Raw genomic sequence first — 25457 nt, 5'->3', positions numbered from 1 at the left:
CTGTAAAAATAGGACAGGAAAACTTAAAAAAGTTCTCCCTTTACTGTTTCCTTTGAATATGTTTTTTCAGCACTTGGAATGTCTGGCCTCACAAACTGCCCCAGCCAGCTTTTTCTTTTCTGCAAAAGTCCAAATAGTTAAACATGAGGAATGTGGCTGTGTTTGTATGAGGTAAGGAAATGACTAGGTGGAGAAAGTATTCCATGAGAAAAGAGCCCTTTACTGAGACCCTCACGCTGTTCTCTCTGCAGCCACCATCCCCCCTCCCACCAGAGCTGTCACGTATCAGAGCAGCTCGAGAGGCTCAGGAGATATTTAGGGCTGTGCTGTGTGCTGAGACCTACAGTCAATGGGGTAAAATCTCTGCACAGAAATCATCACAGGATTTGGAGTTGGCTCCTTTGTGGTTCATTGTTTGGCTGGTGGCTTTTGGATGCTGCCTCCCTGTGTGCTTTCATAGTCTCATAGTAGGGTGTGAATTAAGCACTCAGTTCATAAGTTATCAGGTCCCAGAGGGCACAGCCAGCCCTCACTGTGGGCTCTGTAGGGAACACTCCCCATCACAGAGTTGGTGTGGGAATCTTTTGGGGGAGAGGTTTGCAGAGGCATCTGCCAGATCAGTGCCTTGCCTTGGTTGCATCAGCTCTCCATCACTCCCAGATCTACCTCTTTGCCTTGCTCCAAAAGCCCAGAAGGTTACAGGCAGAAAGGATTGCGAGGCTGTGCTCCCATGGCCTGAGAGACCAAACCTCTGCTGATGGAAATCATTAATTGTAAACAGAAAAATAGAGATCAGGCTCCATATCCACTCTCCTTACTCTCCTGTACTCGGTTGCTGCAGCTTTCAGCAAGCAGCATGGAGAGCTGCCAAAGCCTGGGGCATGTGTTGGAGTGACCTCATCCCAGCCAGGTCTGGAGCTCTCCAGGGATTACTTACAGGCAACGTTTGTCCTTGCTGGTTTCACAGAAAGCCTTCAGTGAAAGCATTGTTTATTGTGAGAAGGAATTTGATTTTTAGCAAAGGAAAAAAAAAACCCCTCTCTTCTTCCTCCCTGCTCTATTTATTTGTTTGGTGAGGAAGGAATTTGCCCAGCCCGTGGCCTCACGGGGGGATCCCAGCCAAATGCTGCCAGAGGAACAGCAGGCTGAGAGCTCCTCAGCCTCTTGGCCTTGCCTCCAGCTTGGACTCTGCAGATCTGCTTTGAATGGCTGGGCTCAGGCATATTCCTGCTCCTAGGACTGTGTTTGAAATCACAGGGCAAGCAGTGCAGTTGGTTCTGCTGTTGCACCTTTATGCAAGGATCCACACTCCCATTGCAGGGATTAATTTGCTGGGTGACACTGCTGAGCAGATGGATGTTACAGAAGTGGAGCAAGTGATCCTTTTCCTTGTGACTTATTTTTCCAACAAAATGCTTCAGTTCTTTGCTTAAAAAACCCACCAGTTTTCCCCAAGTGACAGGAGGAACCAGTTAAAAGGGAGGAACACATTGACTTCAGTGCCTCCCCCCATCCCTGCCCCAGCAGAGCAGCAGTTGGAATTGGGTATGATTTAAAGCTGTAAATATTTCATGCTCAGATACTATTTCAGTTCAGGTGTTACAAAGCATTTGAGAAATGCCCTTGTTTATGGCAGTGTTCTGTTTCAAAGAACTCAGCCTGAGTTGCTGAAATTACCATTTCCATGAAGAATAATGGCACTGGGTTCTGCTGCCTGTCCCAGGCAAGCATTCCCTACAAAAGCTTTCCATCCTTTTCATTTAGCACTGGGGAAACTGAGCAATAGAAAAGGCACCTTCCAACTGTTGTACATAAAGGTTTGATAGCCTCAGAGTGGTGATTTCAAATAGTCTGAAACTGATTATTCTTTTTTTAATGAGGCCAAGCTGCATTTCTGGCATAAATTACAGCTGCAGCTGGCAAAGGGTAGTGCATCCTTCTTTATTACCTTTTGTAGGAGGGGACACAGGTTCTGGCAAGTTGAACTTGGGTTAAGTAGGGTCAGCAAAGCCAGAGCAGCATCTCTGATCAGCACAGCACCCCAAGGGCTGGAAACAGAGGGATGATGAAGCTTTGTCTGCTGGCTCAGCTGAACTGGAAGTGCTTGAACTCACTGCACTTTAATGTCCCACCCCTTCAAGCAGGACTCTGTAGCAAGTGGGTGAAGGCAGCTGTGCACAGCAACTGTGAGATGTTTCTCCACTTATGTCCTAGACACACTAATTAAGAGAGTTAAAAATGCCTACAGGGATATTTTCAGGAAGCTGCTCACAAGTGGAACAGCATGGCTGGCTCTAAGAGCATGTGGTGTGTAATGGCATGGATCCCACCCATCAACTCCCCAAGGCTTTGTGGCTTGGAGTTGTCAGGAATGACCATTCATTAGCTAAAGGGATGCCTAATGATCTCCATGACAACCAGCCAAACATGGAGACTGGGAATGAAGTCTATTGCTGTGATGCTTCCTCTTCTTGAGCACATTTGGGGCCTGTGTTGGATGCAGGATTGAGTAGGTAAGGCTCACTGCAGCCCCAACGTGGCTCTGCAGCATCTGCAAAACTCCCTAAGCCCAGGCTAGGAGGTGCTTCAAAGGGGGGAGGTGAGGCTCTGAAAACAAAGAGCACAGCAAGGAGTCAGATTTCTTGTGGTTCATGCAAACACTTTGAGCCTCAACCCTGATTCCATGCTGCCCTTTGCAATTTGAGCACTCTCTGTCCAAGACAAGTAGGCATGAATAGTAACCTAATCTAGCTCCATGCTGATAAGAAATCCACAGACTGAACGTGCTGAGCTCAGTCTACTTGGGAATTAATAAGGCAAGAAAGAAAAATGAGCTCAGAGCAGGGAGGAGCTGTGAGAGGAGCTGGTGGCTGTGTGTTTCCTGCTGTTAAAACTAGATTTGGGAAGGTTGTCAGGCAGAGAGATGACAGAGTGGGGATTTTCACATCCAAGTGATGGTAAAGGCCCAGATGTGCATGGCCCTGCTGGGCTAAAAATCTCTTCTGTAGAGGTGAAAAGATTCTGACTAATTCTCCAAATGAAGCCTGACCCAGTGATCTCATAATCCCTTCAATGAGAAGTTTACCTACAGATGGAAAGGTGGAACATATCCATAGCCATATCCATAGCCATGATCTGGATTTCCATGTTAAAGTGTGGAGGCTCCTTCCTTGGAGGTCTCCAAGACCCACGTGGACACGTTCCTGTGTGACCTGATCTAGATGGAACCTGCTTCTGCAGGAGGGTTGGACTGATGAGCTCTAAAGGTCCCTTCCAACCCTCACCACTGTGTGATTCTGTGATCTACCCCTGAGTGGCTGGCTAAGCTTGAAAGGAGGAACAGAAAGAAATCTCAGCTTTCAGCAAGGAAACCACCTTGTCTCTGCTTTTCCAAGAAATGCACCAGCAAAGATCAAATGTCTGAAGGACAACTTACCTGTGACAGAGTTCCTGGAAGATGGGACCCCATGCCTGGGCTGTAAAAGGGCTTCAGGCTTCTCCTAAGCATACAGATTTCCTTAATAAAATCTGATTGGTGCCTCATTAAAAATTTAATCATTTGACCATTAAAATTAGCAACAGCTGGGAGCTGGGAGGCAGCCAAGCTTTCTGCACTCCAGACTGCAATTTCCTTGGCTTCATTCCCTCCAAAGAAGTAATCTACATATGAAAATCTATTTTGGTCAGTTGTGTGGGTTTGGTTAAGAAGGGGTGTTCTCCTGACAGTCCTGCTTTCATTAGCAAGCTCAAGGAGTCCTTGCTGCAGTGCATCCAGCTGTGCCTCAGTGAGATGATGTGGGGAGGGGGGAAAGTTTGCCCCCTTTCTCCCTGTACAGTGCTGCTATGCATCAGTTTTGGGTTATGCATTTATGTGATCTGGCTTTTTAAGTCAGAAGCCCTTTGTAGATACAACCACAATGACATCAGCCACATGTTCTCCCTGCTCCTTTTGACTGGGCAAAAGGGAATGCAAAGCTGTCTTTATTAGGCATTTCTGCAGCATCCTGAGGTCAATGAGGCTTCAGAAGAGCTCAGAATGTGTGTGATATTTCACTGCAAGCACACAGACACTGCCGTGTTCAAATGGAGCTGCAGCCCACCTAGCCACAGTTCTCTCACCCAGAGGCTCCAGCTGCAAGGATGCTGCAGCACAATGCTGAACCAAAAGCAGCTCAAGGATTTAACTGCCTGGAAGGCTTCAAAAGTGGAGCAAGGGTGGATTGAGGGCCCCTGGCTGGGATGAGTTTGTGCCTCAAAGCTCTGGCAGTGTCCATACACTAATGCCCAGGGAACAGTGTAGGAGCAGGGCAATCCTGTATGATCCTCTCTTGCAAGACTTTCCTGGGCACCAGGCCTCTGCAGCTCAGGGTCTTTGCCAATTCATAACATCCACCAACAGATGAATTCTGCTGCCTGAAGATCCACTTTCCTCAGTTTATTTTGAGCCAGCATCACTTCTTAACCTGCCTGTGATGCCTCCTGCTTCTAGCTCTGCAAGTGAGCAGCCTGTTCCTCAGCAGCCTCTCGTGCTTTTGTACCCCCCTATCAGCTGTTGAGGTGTTTCTTTTCCAGGCTGAGGAACCTGCTAAGCACTGCAGCTCTTCCCCACACACAATCCCTCTCACAGGATTGATCATCCTTGTTGCCTTTGCTGATCCTTTCCCCATTCCCCTAGCTGCTTTCTGAGCTGGGGCCAGGACTGCAAGCAGCCCTCAGGATGAAAGCAAACTATGAGTTTAGTGAGGATGCTCTCTCTTTCGTTCTTTACTCCTCTCCTAATACTTTAGTACCATCTCTTGTGTTTGCTGAGTTGGTCACTCCATTGAAATAGAGCCACAAAGCAATTTCTTTCCCTGCTCTTTGTTGGGAAGACATGAACTCTTCAGTGGTGTGGTTCTAAAGAGCTCTCCTTGGCCTTTTAATCAAGGTTGAAAAGCTGAGCAAGAGCGTTTCAGGTTTCTAAAGGACAATGGGTGAGGAAACAACTCAGATTTTGTTGCTGTCTTTTCTAGGGATGAAGCAGAACAAACTCAAGCATTCAACTTGGCATGGCAGGAGCCATTAATGAGGAACATGTGTTTTGGTGTCTTGTTAAAATGTGGGTCAAAAGAAAGAGAAGACAATTGTTTGGTAACTCACCATTACAAATGTAGGACATATTTCTGCTCTGATTTCCAGACAAAGGCATTTTTATGAGCTAAGTCACCTTCTTACCAATGTAACTTCAAAATCTTGGCCTTTTGCTTTTCCTCCCAAGTCCTTCTTGCTGGTTAGCTCTGTGACATTCACAGACCAAACTTCTTTTGACACTTCTGCCAGCATTAAAGTATGACTGTGCTTCCACCTGCTCAAAGAAACACAAATCAGAGGGAGCATTAAGCTGCAACTAAGCAATTCTTGTGCTAATTGATTCTTTCCCAGAGATTTTCTTGTGTGGTTTCCATGTTGCTCATGCTTCCCCTGATGCAAGGGGGAACAATTATAACACAGATGAACCTCACACAGTTTTCACTTGGCACAAGCCACAGGGCTGAGGAAGGCACACCAGCACAGGCATTGGCAGTCTAAAGCCACTTTTCCTTCCAGATGATCTTTTACAGCCCAAGATAAAGGCACTGTGTCATGGTTTCATGCAAACAGAGGTTCTGCCAAGGTGGCTGTCATGCAGATGCACCCTGTGGGAGAAAAGCTTTTGTTTCAAGCCCAACTATTTAATGCCTTTCCTTGTTTTTCACTCTCTGCACACATTTGCCAGGATTTCATTAGAAGGAAGCTGACTGCAGAGATTATGGGTGGAAAGACTCATATCTGAGAACTTGCAGGCCAAAAAACTGGAGCTTTGCCCTGTTGAGCATCTATAGTGTACAGAGACATTTCTGGAAGCAGGATGATTAACCTGTAGGTGTGGGTGCCAGGGTTATTTAGGCCTAACCATCCTCCACAGAAGCTTTTTGTTGCTTCACATGTCAAATCCAGACGTTTCTCTGCAAAGGCAGCTCTGGGCTAATCCAGGTACCAATGCAGGGATTTGGGTTCACAGGCAATTGCTAACTACTGAGCACTCCAACACCCAAATTCCCTTGGCAACTGTGCAAATCTCAGCCAGCCTCTCTGAAATAATGGCTGGTTGACCAACACTTAACTTCTTTGTTTAATGTGGAATTGTCTTGCCTGACAATCATGGTTAAACATGGTTAAAGGTCCTTTGTCCAGCCACAGGTCTGACCCTTGCATGCAATCACCTCTTCCCAGCAGAAAGACAAAAAACCCTCTTGGTTTTAGAATTTAGTGTCCTGATGAACACCTGCTGTGCTAATATCCCTAATCAAGGCTCATGGGAACACAGACAGTGGCAAAACCACATTCCTTAGGGCAAACAAGCCTTGTGGGCTGGTTGTGGGAATGGCAAATGGGCTGGTTGTGGGAATGGCAAATGGGCTGGTTGTTTCTACAGCATCTGGGTATGAAAGATTTAGTTGAAATTGCCAGGGAACCTTTAAGAGTTGAACCAAATAACCACAGTGAGGTGTAACACTGGAGAAGGTGGCCTTGACAGAGACTGTCAGAGTGTAGAAATCCTTTTGCATCATTTACAGTAGGCATCATGGGGAAAGGTTTGGGAACTCTCTCCCAGAATGTTTTGTGGGTGAGATCCAGGACTCCTCTGTAAGCCAAGGAGAAGTGGTTTGACAGCAAGACATCTCCATCATCCTCTGTGTTTAGAGGACTGTCAGGCCCTAAGGCTGCCCATGAGAGATGCTTGTGCTGTGTCATCTCCATGTGTCCCTCTGACCCTAATGAAAACGAAGTGTGGTGGTTTTGCTGACATCAGCAGTTCCATGGGACAGGTAAACTTGCAGCCCTGAAAATGCCTCTTCAGATTTTGAGTTCTAGGGCCAGTACTTGAAGTGACCCAAGGCATGAAATAAGACTAATTCATGGGATGAGCATGATGGGGAGCAGGGAGAGCTGGCTTGGAGAGCCTCTGGGTGATCACATGAAACGTAGAGCAGAAAGATCATCACCTCCAGTCCTGGTCTCCTGCCTGGTGTTCAATTTTGGTTCTTTCCATGATTGAAGACTGTTTTTTTTTCCCAGAACTCATTGGCTTTGGTAGAAAGAGCAACAGGAGCTCTGTGTGCTGGACAGAAAACCTTGTGTCTGTGTCTGGATCTGACCTCTGGGTGTTCTTGTTCTCCCTCAGACTATCGTACTGGTCCCTGCTTTAGCCAAGTCAATAACCAGATGTGCCAGGGCCAACTCAGTGGCATTGTCTGCACCAAGACCATGTGTTGTGCAACCATTGGACGGGCCTGGGGTCACCCCTGTGAGATGTGTCCTGCCCAACCTCACCCCTGTCGCCGAGGTTTCATTCCCAACATTCGTACTGGAGCCTGCCAAGGTAAATGCTGAGAACACCAAAAGGATGCTCCCTTACCCATCCTGAAAGGACAAGTGATAGCTGCCTGACACGAGCCCCAGTAAACTCCTAAACCCATCATTGTATGTCACAGAGCATCACTCTGGACTTTGGGTCTCCCAGGGGATCACCTGAGGTGGTTTTTAGCTCGATTAGAGATTCTGGCCATGCTGTGCTTCTCAGGTGGCATCTCCCATCCCACAGGATGCAGTGAATCAGGCTGGTGTTTCTCCAGGTTTAAAACTAAATTCCAGCCTTCTGTACAACCTCATCCTGTGGTGCTGCTGTTGCTGGAACTTGTCTCAGCACTGGGGTGTGATCAATGTTTGTATCTGTTGATTGTACTATTGGTTCCAACCACAAGCCCTGGCTTCTTCAAGATCATGCAGGCAATTACAACAGACATAAATCATGTGCTCAGGGGTTGCATTCAATGTCTAGGACACCCAGTGCAATGGCTGCACTTTCTAACACCTTTGCTCTGCTTCCTGTAGATGTGGATGAATGTCAAGCCATTCCTGGCCTCTGTCAAGGTGGTAACTGCATCAACACAGTGGGCTCTTATGAGTGCAAATGCCCTGCAGGACACAAGCAGAGTGAGACCAGCCACAGATGTGAAGGTAAGATTGCAGACTTCTGCATGGTTTCACCTGGCAATATTTAGACTGGTTGTGGTAGTTAAGGCAGAACTTTGTCTTCTTCTGGAAGCCCCTGGAACTGCTCTTTGCTCTTGGATCCAGAATAAAGTGTCCCACTGTATTCCTTAGTTAAACTCAGGACTCACCTGGGACAGTGTGAGGCAATGTCTTGGTCCATGATGTCCATGCATTGCTGCAGTAGTGTCAAGCTATTTTGTATTGCTGTAGTAAAGTCCCATGCTATTTTTGACTCCTGTTCCTTAAGGTCCAGTCTCAGCATCTCCTTTATCACTGCTCAGCATGTCTCTGAGGTGTGCAGCCCTCTGCCCAGTCATTTTGCAGCAGTTCTTGTGGGCCAGACTCATACCTTGCCAAGCAGGCTACACCTCTCAGAAGTAGTTGTTGTATTTTCCAAACATCTGGCAAATGAAAAGGGAAAACAGCATTAAACTTTTCCTGCCTTGGTTGTAAAAGCTCTTTCCCACATGCCCTAATGAAATCCTGCTGGTCTGTGTTTGCCATTTTAGGGTTGAAAAGTGTTTGTTGTGCTGGTGTGACTGATTCCCACCTAGCTGGGCTTCAGCAACTCCACTCCCATTCCTCTCCAAGGCTCTGCTGTAACCAAGACAAGGGCTGATGAATGTACTGGAATCCAGACATTTCACCTGGAGTGTGTTTCCAGGTGGTAAAGTTATTTACAGCAGCAGAACTGTAGGCAGATAACTCTTAGAGAGAGCAGCCACCCTATAAGCATTACAACACCTCCATGACACTGTGGCTTTGAGGACATATCTTGTCTCATGGGGTTTCTCCCATCAGTCAGTCCTCAAGGAAAGGAGCATCCCTGCTTCCAGGTGACACCTTCAATCCAGACATTTTCCTTGCTAGGATAATGGCAGTAGTCTCTGTCAGTGCATGCTGTGTGACCTGGCTTTAGTCCTTCAGAAGGTCCTGTCCAAAGTGAGACACCAGCAACAGAGGTTCTGTTATGTTGAGAAGACATCTGTGTCCGTGGATCTTCCTTGGCAGGATGCCAAGAGACTTTCTAACGTATTAACAGAAGGTTTTCTTGCAGTGCTCTGACATCCAAGGTCTTGGAACCAGTAGAATCCAAACCAGCCCCTTTATGTGCATCTCAGGTGAAGAACCAGTTCCCTAAATCCAGTGATGTCCAGTACGATTTGGCTGGCCAATGGGCAGAGGCTGAGTTGCACTAGAACCATTGGGCCTAACCTCAGGACACAAAAAAGTTGTTCTTGCCTCACTCCTGCTGGCTGAGGACCAGGCAAAGCACATATGAAATCAGTTTAGCTGGAATCTCCTATATAGCAAGATTAAAACCAAGCCATTGTCTGAGCCTGTCATCCAGATGCGAGGGGCCTCTGCGTGGGTCGGCGCTTCCCAGAGCGCCTGCAAAAGCAGCATGAGGTGGCCATAAACAGCTTCCTTTCACTCTCCTTCCTGGATGGCCATAAAAAGAGACATCTCCAGCATCTAGATGGTGTCTGTTCCATCACTTACCTTACCTCAGTTGCTAAGGAGACCACCAAAAGAGGATGCTGGCTTTGGAATGATTTACTGAGCTACGGGTCCTTCTGGGAGAGTGACGTGAACGTGAGGGATGCTCTAAACTGACAGGGTTGGGATTGTTTCTGAGGCTTTGTTTCCCAAGCAGGAATCACCAGCACATCCCCACCAGGCAATCAGTGGAAAGGATGCCTTTGGGTTGTCACTGCTCCTTTCTAGGACATTGACCCCGTGTGAGTCACTAAAACTCTGAATTAGGGAATAGAGAGCCAGCATCTTGGGAGGGGTTCATCTGCTGCTAATACTTTATAAACACAGAAAGACCTGGGTGCTGTCTCAGAGTTTGCTGCATGTTACACTAGGAGCAAACTGTTTGGTACAGCACTGAGCTCCTGATCTGCTGCAATTGTCCTGCCAAAGCAGCTGTATCAGTCCAAGTAACCTCCCTGAGCCAAGGGTTTGAATCCAAATAACAACCACAAGCAGAAGAGGATATTTGCTTTTATCCAGGTGTGCTCCAAGCCTAAAATCTCAAAGCTGCAGGAATTCCCTTGCTGAGTCTGTCTGCACTAACTTTACAGCTGGTGAAAGGAGTGATTTCTCAGCTTGCACTGAGACCATCTTGCTTTAGGAACAGGAGATGGTTTCCTCTTGGTTTTAGGTTCCTTATCCAAGCCCAGCATCCAGGAAATAGTAAAACTAGATTAAATGTCTGTGTTAAATTCTTCCCTAGTTCCCAGGAGCTTGTGTTTTCTGCTTAGAACATTCCTTCTGAGGAGTGAAGTCAGCAGATGGGATTGTGTTTGAGCCAAAGGTCAGAGCCCATGTCACTGTGTCTGCTGATTAATGACATCTCCCTCATTAACACAGCAGCATGTAGCACTAATCTTCTTTGGGCTGTTTATTGGTGGGAATAGGCAGGAGTAGAGATAATGTTGTTTGTTTCCCAGAGTGATACTTATCTTTTAACACAAATGGCACCTGGAATTAAGGCTCCATTTTCAATTCCTGAATCCCCAAAGAATAAAGATGCTTTTCTTATGGAAGATCTTCTATGCTGATAACAGAGGCCAGCTCAGGCTCTGATCTCCCAGGCATGTGAGGGGGCTGCAGCTGGATACACTGCATGACTTTTTGTCAGCCTCAGAAGGAAAATGTTGTCCTTTTTCTATCTGTAAAGCGTGAATTCTTGCACACAACATCACATCTGGATTTGAAGCTGAGTATCCTCCCCACTCAGGGTTAACTCAGCTCCAGAGTTACTGCAGCAGTTCATCTCTACTCAGTGTGACACTTTCAAATGGTGGCTTGTTTTGTGCCTGACTTTTTGAGGGATGAAGAGTGCCTGAGCTTGGGGCTGTGCAATATCTAATGAGAAGTTTTGGGGCACTGAGAGTTACCTCCTGAAAGATATAAACAGCCTGTGAAGCACAGCAGTGGAGAGGGGTGGATTTGAGGGTGAGGAAGGGGAAGGCTGGGCTTTGCAAGTGCCAAAGGATTGCATTTGTGCTGTGTTTGTATGAAAAGATGGGCAAAGAGTGCAGGTGTTGCCAGCTCAGGGCTAAATTGTCAGGTAAGATGCCTGGCTTATGGGGAAGCTGGGCAAGAGTGGGAGTTGTAGTTTGCAGGGGAAGGAGAAGTGTGTGAGCACTGAGAGCAGGACAGGCTTCTATCCATCTGACTTAATGCTGCTGGGAGAAAAGAGCTGTTGAGCAGGACACAAGAAAGTGGCACTGCTGGTGCAAAATGAAGGAAAGAAACATCAAAGCTGAGCTCAGACTCATCCTCCTGCCACAAAGAGCTTTGTCAGTGAAAGGCAAGGAAGCAGGAGGCTGTTAGAGTGACAGTTTTAGATTATCCTGGAATCAACCATCAAAATTACACTCAAGGGATCAATTCCATGGCATGGAGTTAAGGGTGGAATCACTGGCTGGTTCAAGCTTTTCCTTCCATAGTTTTAGTGGTTCTCTGCCAATAATTTAACTGCTTTTTCTTCATAGCCCTTCCTCTACTGCTTAACAAATGCTGAGCCAGCTCTGTTATCAGTGAAGTATGTCATGCCAGTACCTCACCCAGCTTTCCACTGCCCCAAAAGGAAGAAGTGGCTCATCCCAAATCCTTCCAGCATGATAACACACACGAGAGGAAAGAAACTACCCAGAGAAAGCCCAGGCAAGGGAGTGAGAGGCACCCCATGCTTTGTGCAGATCCATCCAGGGTAGATCTTTTTTGACTGTCTTTGGCATCTCCAGGAGGTGAATTCTGCCAAGGGAGAGTCAAATCCCTTAATTACAAAGCTCACCTCTTCACTCCCCCCTTTCTGTTCAGCCTCTGTAGAGTGCCACATGAGCTTCCACTCCCATCCCTGTGGGCCAGGTTTTTGTCACCACTGCACGAAATTCCAACTCTACTAATGAAGACAAGGCTCTGGGGTTTGGGGGGTTTTTTTTCCCCCTCTGTTGAATCTCATTCATGTTTCTGCACTGGAGGGAGCTGTGCTGCATTCTGCATGAGCAGAGGGGCTCTGCTGGCCCCTCTCCCCACGGCTGCAACACCAGAGCCATTTCATTAGCGTGTTTTCAATCTTCTTACAAAATGCCTACAGAAGAGCTCATTGTTTGCCTCCATTAAAAGCTCATTTCCATGGATTTGGTGTGGTTTGGAGAGTCCCATTACTCTCCTCTGTGGTTTCTTTGTGCTTTCTGGAAGGGAAGGTCTGAGAGTTCCCGTGAGCTGCACGAGAGAGGGGCTGATGAGGCATGACCTCTGCTACGTGACACTGAGATGTTTTCTCCATCAAGTCCTGTTTTTTCAGCAGCTGGAAAGGTTGGGGTTTCAACATGTCTGTGGGCACCCGTGTTGGATGGGCTTTGCAGGCTGCAGCTCTCTCTCTCTCTCTCTGAAGCTCTGTAGCCTTTGGCTTTCAGAGTTTTCAGCCTTCCCAATGAGGCCAACTCCAAGGCAGGGAGTTGGAGAGCAGATCCAAAATCAACGTTTGCATTGAATTCTGCCATTGTCTCAAGAGCAGAGTGCACAGAATGTTGCTTTAATTTTTAACAGAGGCTTGGAAAAGTCCTGAAGTAGCCAGGTTGGAGTTGGAAGCATTCCCTACCTACCCAGAGCTGGCAGCTGGGTGTTAATGAGAGGTGTACATATCCATCCCACAGTGTCAGCCTCCACACACACACACACACACACTTCAGGCTCTGAATGACTCCAAACTATGAAATGCTTTACCAAGAGAAAATAAAGGACTCAAATGTGGTGGGGAAGAGCTGAAACAACAACAAAGCCCAGAGCTCAGTTTCTCAAAGTACAGGATGTGTGAGTAGTCTTGAGAAGCTCTGGCTCTGGCTCTGGCTCTGGCTCTGCTCCTTGGGTTGCTACCAGGGCTCTCATCTGAATATCTTACAGGGTGGGGAGGGGGAAAAAGGTTGCAGTTTGCTTTAACCTTTTGATTTAACTCTGTTTTTCCTTAAGGATGGAATGCAGCTGCTGCCCCCACACACATATGCTTTTTCTTGGAGGACTGACGTTATGTCATAAGCATTGATCTAACAAGATGCCTGTCTGTCAGCTGGCCTCCAGATCCCTGAGACAAGCAGCTTCAGGAGGGCCATGCAAAAGTTTTAAGCTCCTATTTCTAATAGTACAAGGAGCTTTTGCTTCAGAAAGCTCTTTCCCTTCCAGTGTTCTGCAAATTGTAACCAAACACAGGCCTGTAATTAAATGACAAGGCAGGCTGTAGTGATAAAATCTCTTTCCCTGCAGGGGCCCAGGTGGGGGAAGTGTTTTCTGTGGATTTGCATTGCTGCCTTTGGAGGTTTCAAGTCATGTCTGTCTCTTGGAGGGGCTCTGAGCATCAAAGAGCACTGCAAGAACAGAGGTGTTATCTCTGCTGCTGCAAAAGGTGGCTGAAATCTCTGGTCAGCTCAAAGCATCGTTTGGGAGTTCCCAAGAAGCCAAACAGAAATGCAGCTTCCCCTCTTGATATGTTCCTGTCTAACCCACCCTGTGCACTTGGGCTGAGTTTTGTGCACGTTGAGATCGAGGTTTCACTTGGCTCCCTCAGGGCTCTGAGTTGCAGCCAAAGTAAAACAGAAGAGAATTGTGTTTGTAACAGGTTGTGTGAGCGAGAAGGAGAGATTGAGGGTCATTTCTTTGACCATGGGGGAGGTCTCTGTCCATACCATATGGCTCACTTCAAAGGGCAGCTTGGCTCATCTTACTTAAGCACAGGCATTGTCTGTGTCTCACTTTGCAGGGAAAAATCATCACTGTTAGAGCACAACTCTTGTGCTGTTTAAACATTTCCATTCAGATGTGATGAATTGCAGCCTGGATGACATTCTCTCTTTCCTCTGAGTGTAAATGGCATCTAGAAAAAAAGCCTCTGATGGAGATGCCTGCTCTGCAATTATCTACCACATCTGACCAGAGCTCGACATGCATCACTGTCCAGGTCATTTCTGCAGCCATTTCTCACAGAGGTCTAACACTGTAGACTTTCTTTTCCCTCAGAGCAAAGGGAGGTGATGGAGGTGATCAGCCATCATCATCAGATGTTCATGGCTGTCCCACCCTGCAGCCAAAGGCTGGTGTAGTGGACTCACAGTGCCTGGGATGCAAGAGCAGAATGGCCTCTCTCATTTCAGAGTTGATGAAGTTCCTGCCCCTTTACCTGCCTTGAATTTGTGCTGATGCCAGGGAATCCTTTTACAGTGTTAGGTGAGCTGAATCCATCCCAAGCCTTGGAGAACTAACCCTGTCCCAGAGGCCAAAGGTTATTTAGCATTGGTGTAAATCTGTCTTCTTCATTCCAGCCTGAATTTATGTCTCCACTTCAGCTTCCATCTTCTCTTGGTGAGACTGCAAAGCACAAACTCTCAGCATCATCTTTGTGCATCTCTTTTCTATGGTCCCATCACATCCCCACAGTTTCTTGGATAAATAGAGTTGAGTCTCTTCACATCAAGCAGGTTTTTCCAGGCCTTGAGTGGGCTTCCTAGACTCTGAAGCATTTTTCTGAGCCCCCTTGTAAGAGCTGGCACCACACAGAGCTGTGGCATCCAGGAATGATCCTAATTAAGAGGTAGCATCACCTACCTGCTGCTCAGGGTTTCTCCCATCCATCCTCAGGGCTGCACTAGCATCTCTTGCCACTGCATGGCACTGTGAGATTGCAGTCACACATTTCCTTCCTGACACATTTGGTTCATCTGAGTTTCACCCTGGGCAGGACACAGCTCAGCACCCCTCTGAGCAGCCATTTCCTCACAGAAATGTCTTGCCCATTTCTCAGACCTCTCTCACTGTGGCTTTTATCCATCATCACAGGATCCATTGGCTTCTGTTTCCAGCACAGATTTCCTCTGGTCTCTCCCTTGCCCTGACAGGGTGGGTTCAGGTAACTCCCATGTGTGTGTATGATGCCTTTGTCACTGCAGCCTGCTAGATGAGCTCTTCCCAAGACACCCTCCATCCCCACTCCCAGATGAGAGCTCTTTGCTCTACTGCTTTCCTTTTTGTCTCAGATTAGTCTTTGCCCTGCAGCAACTCCAAACCTCCACACATGCTAATGCCATCAGGCTGGGCAAGGCTGTTACACTGTTCACAGCAGAAAAATCCCCTCCAAGGAGCAGACTTTGACCAGTTCCTATTCATTATTTTCCTGCCAGCCCCAGGCAGCATCTGAATTGCATATAAAACCCAAACCCCTTATCCATTCACAACAAGAAGATAGATTTAAAATACAATAAATAAAGCTGTTCAGCAGGAGGAATTTCTTTTGCCAATTGCCAGGCTACTTCTCTTTCATTTTGCCACTATAACTATTGAGCAAATATTCCTGCTGTGTGTTACTACCACCTGGACCATGACCACCAACCATCTGCTTTGGGTGGGTTAATTAGAGGTTGGATATAATTTGCATCTCAGCCTCTCAAACAGATTTCAGTTGGCAAGAGGAAAATTGCTACAACTCTGCCCCAGACTAATCCTTGGAGTCAAAAGCCTCCCAAGCAAGGCTGGGCTCTGGACATTTAATGATGCTGACATTGTGGTCAAAAATTGTTGGAAACAGGTTGCTCTTTTCAAAACAGTTGATTTGCCCCCTCTGTTCCTTTTGATTTATCCAAGTTTCAGGTCCCAGGTGAGAGCTGCACATTGGCTGTCTCTCTCTGTATCATCTGCACAGGCACTTGTTGAGTTTTCTACATGAGAATTTCTTCAAGGTTCTAACAGAAAGGGACCTGGAAATTTTTGACAACTCTACAGTCTCATCTCTCCAACTCAGCTCTTCCAGCATGGATTAGAATCTAACTCTGAGCAAGGTTGCAGTCTCCATCAGCCTGTGGTGAGGGGCTGCTGTCACTCCACACTAACCAGATGCTTGTAGAGAGCATCAAATGGCAGAAGCTCCAGGACTGGGGTGTTTGTCACTGAATTTTGGTACTTGTGTCATCTTTCTGCAGTTGTTACCACGAGTCTGGGCTCTGCAGCTGCCTGGTCTCTCTGGTGTCTGAGTCCAGCTCTTGTGCCTTGACCAATATCCTGATTCTGCATGCTCTTAAATCCAGAGAGAGGCACCTCACTGGTACATTTTAGGGTCCCACACAGGGCAGTGGGCTGCTGGAGCAGTGTGTGGCTTGGCTTGCTGCCATGGGTGGTGTGTCTTTGATTGCTGTGGATAATTAGGTTTGATCTCTCCAAACTCACACTAAAACAAGACGGATGCTGGAGCTGAGCACAGTGATATGTCCTGACCCCCTTTGCCTGGCTGATAGCACAGAAGCCTTTGAACCTGGATTTAGGTACCTGAATGTACCTAAAATTGCACTAAATCCCTCCTGTATGGGGAGATCTGATGAGTAATGCACCAGCCCAGTCCTTTTTAAGACCATGATGTTGTCTCTGATGTTGCATCTCTGCTTTCAGAGGCCTCTGAGTCACATGGAGGGACCTGCTCTCCAGCCAGTCATGCACCTGCACAGGCATGTTTCTGTCCTGAAGCTTCCTTTGTACTCCAGGGAGCTCAACATCTTAGATGAGCCTACACAAAGCCCTACACTGTCAGTAGAGACAAGCAGAGGGCTCCATGAAGCCCTTTATATTGTCCACTGGGAGAGCCTTGTTTTCCAGGATGCCACTTATAGTCTCAAGCATCCCATAACACCAGCTGCTATCCTCTGTGATCCCAGCTGTGGTCCTGCAGGTAGGAAAGGAGATGGCTTTGCAAGGCAACATCCTCACAGCTGTTTTGTCCTCTTGTAGATGTGGATGAGTGTGGTGCCATCTCTGGCGTGTGCGATGGCGGCGAGTGCACCAACACGGCGGGCAGCTACGTGTGCACGTGTCCCCGTGGCTTCATGACCAGCCCTGATGGATCACGTTGCCTTGGTAAGATCCCACATAGATCTCAGGAGCTAGAGATCACACTTTGAAGCCCAGAGTTGGTGATTGCAAACCACTGTCTGGTGATGAAGGTTTACAAATCGAAGGAGGCGTTGTACCTGCTGGACGATGCTGTTTCCCAGCTGTGGCTGAACTCCTGGTCACAGATTTTGATCCTATTGCAGACCAGGACTTTCTCCAGCTCCATAACTTAGACTGCAGGTGCCTCAGACCTTGAAGTGTTTGACAAGAGATTGCTGGAAGGTTATGCAACAGATCATCTTGGGAGTCCATCTCTTTTCCCCAGTAATGAATGACAGCCCAAGAGGAACCGGGCTGGAGTTGCCCCAGGGGAGGGTGAGGTTGGAGCTGAGGCAGAACTGTTTCCCTGAGAGGGGTGTCAGCCCCTGTGCCAGGCTGCCCAGGGAGCTGGGGGAGTGCCCAGCCCTGGAGCTATTGCAAAGCTATGGAGCAAAATAACTCCCCATCCTTCAGACTGCACCAAGGGTTTGGTGAGGCTGCTGTTGAGGCTCCATCAGCTCTGACACACCTGCTCACTCCCCATCTCAGTTTGGCTCAAGGTGTTTGTGTTTCAAAGCTTCCCAGAAGTGTGCTGAGTCCAGGCAAACTTCCCTCAGACAGACAAGCTGTCCTGCCTCCAGACTACAGAGCCTGGAGTGAATCTTGTGTGTTTAACACATCAAAATTCCTTTCCAAGCCTTGTAAATATTTGATGGTCTATTTCTCTTTATAACAGACACCAGTTCCTACCAGCAGCTCTCTGTTTACTTGCTCTCAGCAGGGGCACTTCAGTCAAAATGAATCCCAAGGTTTGTCTCACTGTTCAGAAAGTTCATTTGCCTTTGGGGAGATGAGGATGCAAAGGTTTGTTAAGAGGAATTGTTACAGGAAAGGCAAAGATCATTGTTGGTGAGATGGCAAATGTCAGGTTCAGCTTTCTGCTGAAACAGAATCAACAGAGCAAAAACCCACCCCCAACCTTCCAAATTCTTTCATATCCACAGAACCTGGAGTAAAAGTTAATCATGTTCTAGTTCTGGAAAGAAAAATGTTGTAAATCTGATGGACAGGTCACCTTGTTTGGGAAGCTGGGAGATTTTGATGAGAATGACATTCCTGCCCTCCCTGTTTCCCAGCCCCTGCCACAAGCCCAGAGGGCTGTGAGGGCTGTCAGATGACTCACATGGACATTTCCCCACTTTCCTTGAAACCAAATGCTTTGAGAAATGAAAACTAAATAAAATTAGAAAGCCCCAACTTAAAAATAGTCCAGAGCTTAGTTAACTGCAGTGGACTGTGACTGCATCTGAACTCAATACATCACTCTCCAACCATTTCCCTGAGCTAATAGATGCTGCCAGGGTGCTGTCACAGTTTGGGACAGACTATTTTTACTGGCAAAGTGACCATTGGGGTGTTGTTGCCCCAAGAGCCACAGTTTGCAAACTCTGCTGCTATCATTGGAGGGGGTTGTTTTTTGGGGACTTGATGGCAGTTGGAGCCCACAATTTATGGCCTATGAAATGAAGCAAATACATAGCTTGTAAAATTGAGAAGGGATAAATCATGTGGCCACCTTTCCAGCATGAGGAGAGAGCCAAAGAGATGGTCCCACCTCTCAGCTGTTTAGACTAGAAGTGATCACAGTGTCTCATATATCAGGGGGCACCAGCCCTGGCCATGTGGTGACTTTATAGTGGCAGCTTTGACATATTCCCATCCCTTTCCCCTCCCTTTTTAGCAAAGTAAACCCCTTTTTATTGCATTTGAATAATCTCCTGTAGTTTCTGCAGCTGAAACAGCAAAGACCCCGAGCTTGAGTCGATCCCAAACCTCATTAGCCCCAGTAAACCGTGAGCTGTGGTGTCACTGGAGAAAGTCTGTCAGTCAGCCCTTGAAGTGAACAGTTAGGAATGATTCAGCCACCTGTGCCTCACACCAAGAATCCAGTTCCACACTTGTTCCTAGCAGCTTCACTCAGTGATGCTTGCAGCAGGCAGGCTCAGTGTTTAGCAGGCTGCAGGAGGATCTGCTCCACTGGGCCCTGAGTTGGGGGTTTGGGTTTTCTTTTCAGGAATAGCTTAAAAGATGAGTTTTCAAATGAGAAAAGTGACCCTTCAGGTGCATTTCCAGACATGCACGTGGTGTTCCCTTTGCTTGTTGCAAGTCAGCACTCCTACACATTGCTTTCTTTGCTCTTTTTTTCCCTGGTAGTGGAGAAAAGCTCTGAGAGATTTGAGTCTTATCTCTTCTTGGGCAAGATTGGCATATTTACTGCCTAAAGGTCTGGGTAAGGCTGGATCTTGCTGGTCATTGCAAAGCCCCAGGCTTAGAGAACGTTGTGAGGGTGTTGCTGAGGGCTTCACCTTTTCGGTCACTTTGGTTATTATCCAGGGAAGGAAAGAGCAAGAGGGAAAAGGTAACGTGAGGAGATACTGGTGAGGGCAAGAAATGACTAAAGGGAAGTGGTGTGAGTGGCACAGGCTCAAAACAAGTCAATCAGGAGCTGGGGAGGGACCCTGAGCAGAGCCTCCCAACAGCTCCCAGGGCATTGAGATGATGCAGCTCCTGGTGTAGGGCTTCTCCTGGGCATCAGGGCACCATGGCCCAGACAGATGGGTTCAGAGTCTGCCAGACCACAGCAGAAAGATCCATGTTGGAGTTGCTCCTGTCCCAGTATGACAAGCAGGACAAACTTCATCTCCTGCTCTACCCTTCATGGCTGGACCTCCTGAGCATCCACAGCCTGTGTGAGTCAGACACCTCTGACAGACCTGTGGCTCTGTCCCCCACCTCTGTGTGGGGAATTTTACCTCCTCTCTTGCCTGCAGCATGATCTGATTGACTGTGTTACTGTGCAAACCTGTTCCCTGAACAGCTGCAGAGGAAAGCTGAACAAAACCTCTGTGGCTTTGTGCTTGTACCTCCAGCATGTGGGTGGTCCTGCAGGAGGTCACAGAGGGACTGCAGGGACCCACTGTTCTTTCCATCCACCCCTCTCTCTGCCCAAGGCAGCTCCAGATGAGTTTTCAATTAGTTTTGACCTTCATTTCTGAGAGAGATTATTGCAAACTGCAGCACAGACAGCTGAATTTAATAAACATTTGTCCAGATGGACCAGGGCTAGACCATTCCCTCCATGACACAAACTGCTGTGACCTCCCTGCCTTGTCAAACTTGTCAGCACATGTCTGTCTGTGGGGAAGGAGGCTGTGTTCTCCAGATCACTCCTTGCCCATTAACTGGCTGTCACTGTGGAGCACAGCTTTTGGGACAGCAAACATCCCCCAGAAGAACAGAAGGAGCAGGGTGGGATCTCTCATCTCTAATGCCCAAAGGGTTTATTCCAAACTACCACCCTCAGATCCAGAAGTTCATTTAAGCTCAGCCCTAAGACCTGTCACCTCACTCCAGTGTCACTTCTCCTGGTCTTTGTCTGTCTTTCTGCAAGTCCCTTTGGTGGACAAAGTTTCCTAAAAGGGAATAGTTGATGCTGAGCCTCAGCACTGCAGGATGGGGCTGAGAAAAAGACCTGCTGGTTTAGTCACCTTGGCTTTCAATGGGGTCACTGTCCTCTGCAAGTTGCTGAGCTGTGATTAGAGAGCAAAGTTACCCACAGCCCACAGATCAAACAGCCCCATGCCATTCATTCCCATTCTGTTTGAGGGCAGTGTCAGCCTGCTGGCTGATGTCAGTCTGGAGGCACAGATGAAAAATCAGACTAGACTTTCCCCCTCATTAATTTACTTGAGAAACAAGGACAGGAGATGAATGAGTGGAAGATTCCAGGTTTTCCTAGAGGATCTGGTGCCAGACAGAGCCTGCTAGACGTGTGAAAGACCCTCAGTCTCCTGGGCCTTGTCCAGAAGCCACACACACCAAACACTGGTGCCAGGCTTTGGTGTCTGTGGCTTTGGCCAGGCTCTTGGACTTTGACCACCATCCAGGGCACGTTCTCCTCCCAGCTCAATCCAGGCTGTGGGAACTCACCCATGACCTGAAACAGGCCTCCACTGGGAACAGGAATGATCAGGCTGGAGGGATGTGGAACTGGGAATAGCTCTATTTGTTTAGTGAGAGATGCTGGGACCACTGGGACCTGGCAGGGAATGGTTCCTCCTGAGAAGCCTGGGATGTGGGACATCTGCCACTGAATACAGGGAAGGAGAGGCAGATCCCTGCCAGGCCTGAGATGTGCAGGACCACACTGGACAGTGATGGTTGTGGAAAAGCCCTTGCTTAGCACAGCATTGGGCATCACTGACTAACACTGGAAGAGTTGTACATGGATCTGCAGCCTGACCAAAGGACATGTCTGACCACCTTGGCCTGCCAGCTCTGTTGGACTAGATGATCTTTCAAAGTCCCTTCCAACCCTGGAGATTCTTCTGTGGTTCTGGGAAAGGGCTGCTGCAGCCAAGGCTCCAGCCCAGAGCAGGAAAGGCTGGGGAATGCCCACTCACTGTCTGGGAACCCTCAAAATAGTAGCAGGCAGTGCTGGGTTGTTTTTATCATAGGGAAGTGTTTTTAGTGGCAGAAGTTAGAGGAAAATATATCATGCTGGGTCCAACAGCCCAAGAGAGGAGAAGTTACTGCTCTCTACATGGCCAAGTTCAGGGTCTGTTGTACTGTTATGTTGGCACTGGTGCCAACCCTTGGTCACAAGTGTAATACTAATAAGCAAGACAGACATTACCATCAGAGGAAGAGCCAGAAGAATGGGATATCTCAGCCCCAGGGTGCTATTTTGTTAATCCAGAATAGTTTATCTGTCCCCACTGAGATGGGTCAGGCTGTCCAGTGGTGGAAGTGTCGTTGTTGCAGTGGTCTCCTGCTGACCACCACCCCCCAGCCTGCTCCCTCTCCCAGCTGGTGGGCTGGTCCAGTGGGAAAACTCATCCCTGACGCCTCTTGTCAGTGTAGAAACTCCTTCAGAGGAGGGAGACACCTTTAAATAATCCCATTTCTCTGGGAAGGTGAGGAAGCATGGGATGAGATGGGGGATCTGTGTGAATTCAGCCAGGCTCTGGTGTGTCAGCTTGTCCTTCCTGCAGGGCAAGCTCCCAAAGGGGAATCTGATGGATTGCCCACCTTCTGCCTGCTTCTGGCTCTTGGTCAGGCTGCTTATTGTATTTTAGGAGCCTGAATGGGAATGTGAGATGTAACACTGGGGAATGAGGAGTGTTGTGCCCCAGGTGAAGATACTGGAGAACCTTCTAGAAGGATGAGGCAGAACAGGTCGGGCCATTGGACAGCTGGAAGAGACACCATTGGTTAGAGGCACTCAGGACCTGACCAGAAGTATGCTGCTGGCACGTGCTGGATGTGTCTCCTTCTTCCCTCTTTGCAGATCAACGGATTGGGACGTGTTTCTCTGCCCTGATCGGCGGCCGCTGTGCAGGAGACCTCCCTGGCCAGTACACCAGGATGCAGTGCTGCTGTGACTCGGGGCGCTGCTGGGCCATTGCTCAGACCCCAGAGATGTGCCCTGTCCGGGGCTCTGGTGAGTGCCACATGAAGGATGCTCCAGCTGCTGCTGGGCCAGCTCCTGGCTCTGGTGGCTTTAGTGGTAGCCCAGGCTTAGCGTGGAGCATCACCAGCGTAACACACGGAGAAAGGTCAGACAGGGACGTTGGCTGCCTCGCCTGGGTCTCATCTGAAGGTGAGCCAGATGAGCTCAGCCAAGGCAAGATTTGCTCCCTTTCCTCCTACCCCTTCAGCTCTGTTTGGCTCCCACTGTAACTCAGCCTTAGGGCCAGATGAGGGTGAGCCCAGGCAGCAGGAGGCCTCGAGGAGGCACAGATGTGTCTCTGCCTCTCTTCTCATCACCAGCCCTGAGCAGAGCAGAGCTTCACAGTGTCTGGCACTGCTGTGTCCTGCCCGTTGCTGTGTGAAGGGAGCCACAGCACTGGCTGTCCCACGCACCTCGAGCAGCTCTTGCCCAACACCCTGGCAAGCTGTGTCTCATCATCTACTGCAGAGTGAGGGCTGTTCAAATCCTCCTCACCCATCTGCCCTGTTCCCATCAGCACCCACTTTCTTTACTCCTTCCAGGCCTGTCCCCATGGCTCTGTTCTCTGCCCTCTGACAGAGGCAGGAGGGGGGGACTGAGGCACTCTTGGGGAAGCACTGAGGCAGCTGTTTTGTTTCAGATGAGTACCGCAGGCTGTGCATCGAGGGACTCCCAGTCGTGCCAGGCTTCCCTGGGAGCTTTCCAGGAATTCCTGGCTTCGGGCCCAACGGTGTCGGGCCGGGACTCAACGGGCCTGGAGGCATCGGCCCAAATGGGGCAAACGGACAAGGAGGGATCCCAGGTCTGCCTGGAATGGGCCCAGGAAGTTCAAGCATTGGTAATTCAAATGATTTTCCTACTCTGCTGACCCGCTTTGGCTGCCTGTCTCGGAGCTCAGGCAGCGTGGCTGGCTGCGTGCTGTCCCGCTGCTCCGGGAGCAAAGAGCCCGAGCTCCCGGCCAGCTGCGAGCTTTGTTTTGACACGGGGGGAGTGATGGGATGTGACACTAATGCTGTGCAGGATGCTGAGCCCAGAAGCAGATCAAACAGTGTCTGCTGGCAGAGCAAAGGAGGGGAGGCTGGGTCCAGTACAGAATATCTTTCTAATTACCAAGTAGGAATGAAGCTTTTGCGTCACCGCCCCACGCTCTGCCTCCCCAAAACAAAACTGCTTTTGCTGCCACCTTGGACACCCCTCTCATGTGCATCCCCAAATAGCTCCTTGCTAAGGGCTGAAGCCTGTGAACATGAACTGCATGTCAATAAATATTGATTGAGTGGGGGAGTGCCCAGCCCTGGAGGGATCCCAAAGCCCTGGAGCTGAGCTGCTGAGGGCTGTGGGTCAGTGCTGGGCTGGGCAGGTGAGGGGAGGGCTGGGACTGCAGCAGCTTCAAGGGCTTTGTCTACCAAACCACTGCTATGATTCTCAGAGGCTGGGCCATCTCCTGTGTGGCAGTGGGGTAGGAACATGCCAGGTGCTGCAGCACCCTGCAGAGATTTCTGATGCAGCTGTGCCCAAGGGCAGCACTGCTCTGTGTTTGGACTTACCCTGCCTCCTAGGGATTATCAAGAGAGCTGTGATCCTCTGCCTGATGCTGTCTCTGTGCTTTCCAGGAACTGCCACTTTGAATCAGACCATTGACATCTGCAAACATTTCACTAACCTGTGTCTGAACGGCCGCTGCATCCCCACCCCGTCCAGCTACCGCTGCGAGTGCAACATGGGCTACAAGCAGGACGTGCGTGGGGAGTGCATTGGTGAGTAGGCTCTGCTTGACCAGCACGTGGTCAGCTCCAACTGTGCCCTGTGCCCTCTCCTAACAGCACCTTGAGCTGCTGCCCCACAGCCCCTGTCCTAATCAGAGCTCCCCATGAGAGGCTGGAGGTAGAGGGCTCGTGGCAGGTAATGAAGCAGCTTGACAGAACGGATCTGTCTGCCCACAAGCATCCCCCAGGGTGACAAATCTGCTTTGGTAGCCACAACATTGCTGTTGACTTAGCTGCTTGTCACTGCTTGGGCAGAGTCCCAGTACTGGGGTGGTGCCACAGGTCCCCATGGCCAGTTCATAAGTGGGAAGCCCCATAGAACCAGGCTCCAGGGAGCACCAGTGATGATGAAGGTGCAGGAAGGGCAGAGTGCTCTGCCAGGTATTGGGCTGCTTCTTGCTCTGCTTACCCCACAGGCTTAGGCTGCAGCCCCGTGGTCACCCCAGCTAGCTGGTGGCTGTGCAAGCCTCCTCAGAAGCTTGGTGACTCCAGGGAATTAGAAGGATGATGTCTATCAAAAGAGGGACCTTGCTGGCTGTGCTGTCAGGATGCTGGGCACTGGAGTTGGAAGGACTGGCTCAGCAGCTCACAGGAGGCAGACTTTGTTGCCTGTCCTGGTAGCTTGCTGTGTATAATGGTGACTCATGGGTTTAGGCTTTTCTTCTTGCAGATGTGGATGAGTGCTCCAGCAGCCCCTGTGTGCATGGAGACTGTGTGAACACACCTGGCTCCTACCACTGCAAGTGCCACGAAGGCTTCCAGAGCACCCCCACCAAGCAGGCTTGCATTGGTGAGTATTTTCTGTCTCTCCTTTTGGGAGGATAAAGTGTGATGTAAGAGTGTCAAGGGGAGTTATCAGAGACCTAGGTACCAAAGGAAAATGGTTGTGAAGGGCAAACAGACTGAGGAATCCCAAGCACCAAACAACTTCCCAGCCAGGTGTGTGATAGGATTTCAGAAGAACCTAACTGAGCTGCCAGCAGCATCCTGAAATCTGCCTAGGAGAAGTTTCCTCTATCTTTATCTACCTTAAAATTAGGCAGCAGCAATCAAGGAGCTTAAGAGTCCTTTTCAAGTGCAGAACTCTATTGAAATGTAACATTTTTGTTCATTTTTGAACTCTGCAAAGTGTCTGACTTGTCAGACTGCAGGGGCCAAGCTGTTGGTTTTCAGTTACATGC

General features: G+C 48.9%; 1 protein-coding gene across 1 annotated transcript in view; it reads left to right on the top strand.

Annotated features, from left to right (window-relative positions):
- LOC104559128 (fibrillin-2-like) overlaps positions 1–25457 on the top strand; it is an 88004-nt gene that overhangs the window by 26118 nt on the left and 36429 nt on the right. The window contains exons 6-12 of the mRNA XM_062014843.1: positions 7205–7402; positions 7915–8040; positions 16858–16983; positions 22349–22501; positions 23151–23348; positions 24124–24267; positions 24947–25066. Coding sequence (XP_061870827.1) covers positions 7205–7402; positions 7915–8040; positions 16858–16983; positions 22349–22501; positions 23151–23348; positions 24124–24267; positions 24947–25066 — 1065 coding nt within the window. The remainder of the gene's footprint in view (positions 1–7204; positions 7403–7914; positions 8041–16857; positions 16984–22348; positions 22502–23150; positions 23349–24123; positions 24268–24946; positions 25067–25457) is intronic.

The sequence above is a fragment of the Colius striatus genome, chromosome 25, assembly GCF_028858725.1.
Source record: "Colius striatus isolate bColStr4 chromosome 25, bColStr4.1.hap1, whole genome shotgun sequence".
Lineage (NCBI taxonomy): Eukaryota > Metazoa > Chordata > Aves > Coliiformes > Coliidae > Colius > Colius striatus.
This window is presented reverse-complemented; position numbering and strand designations above follow the sequence as displayed.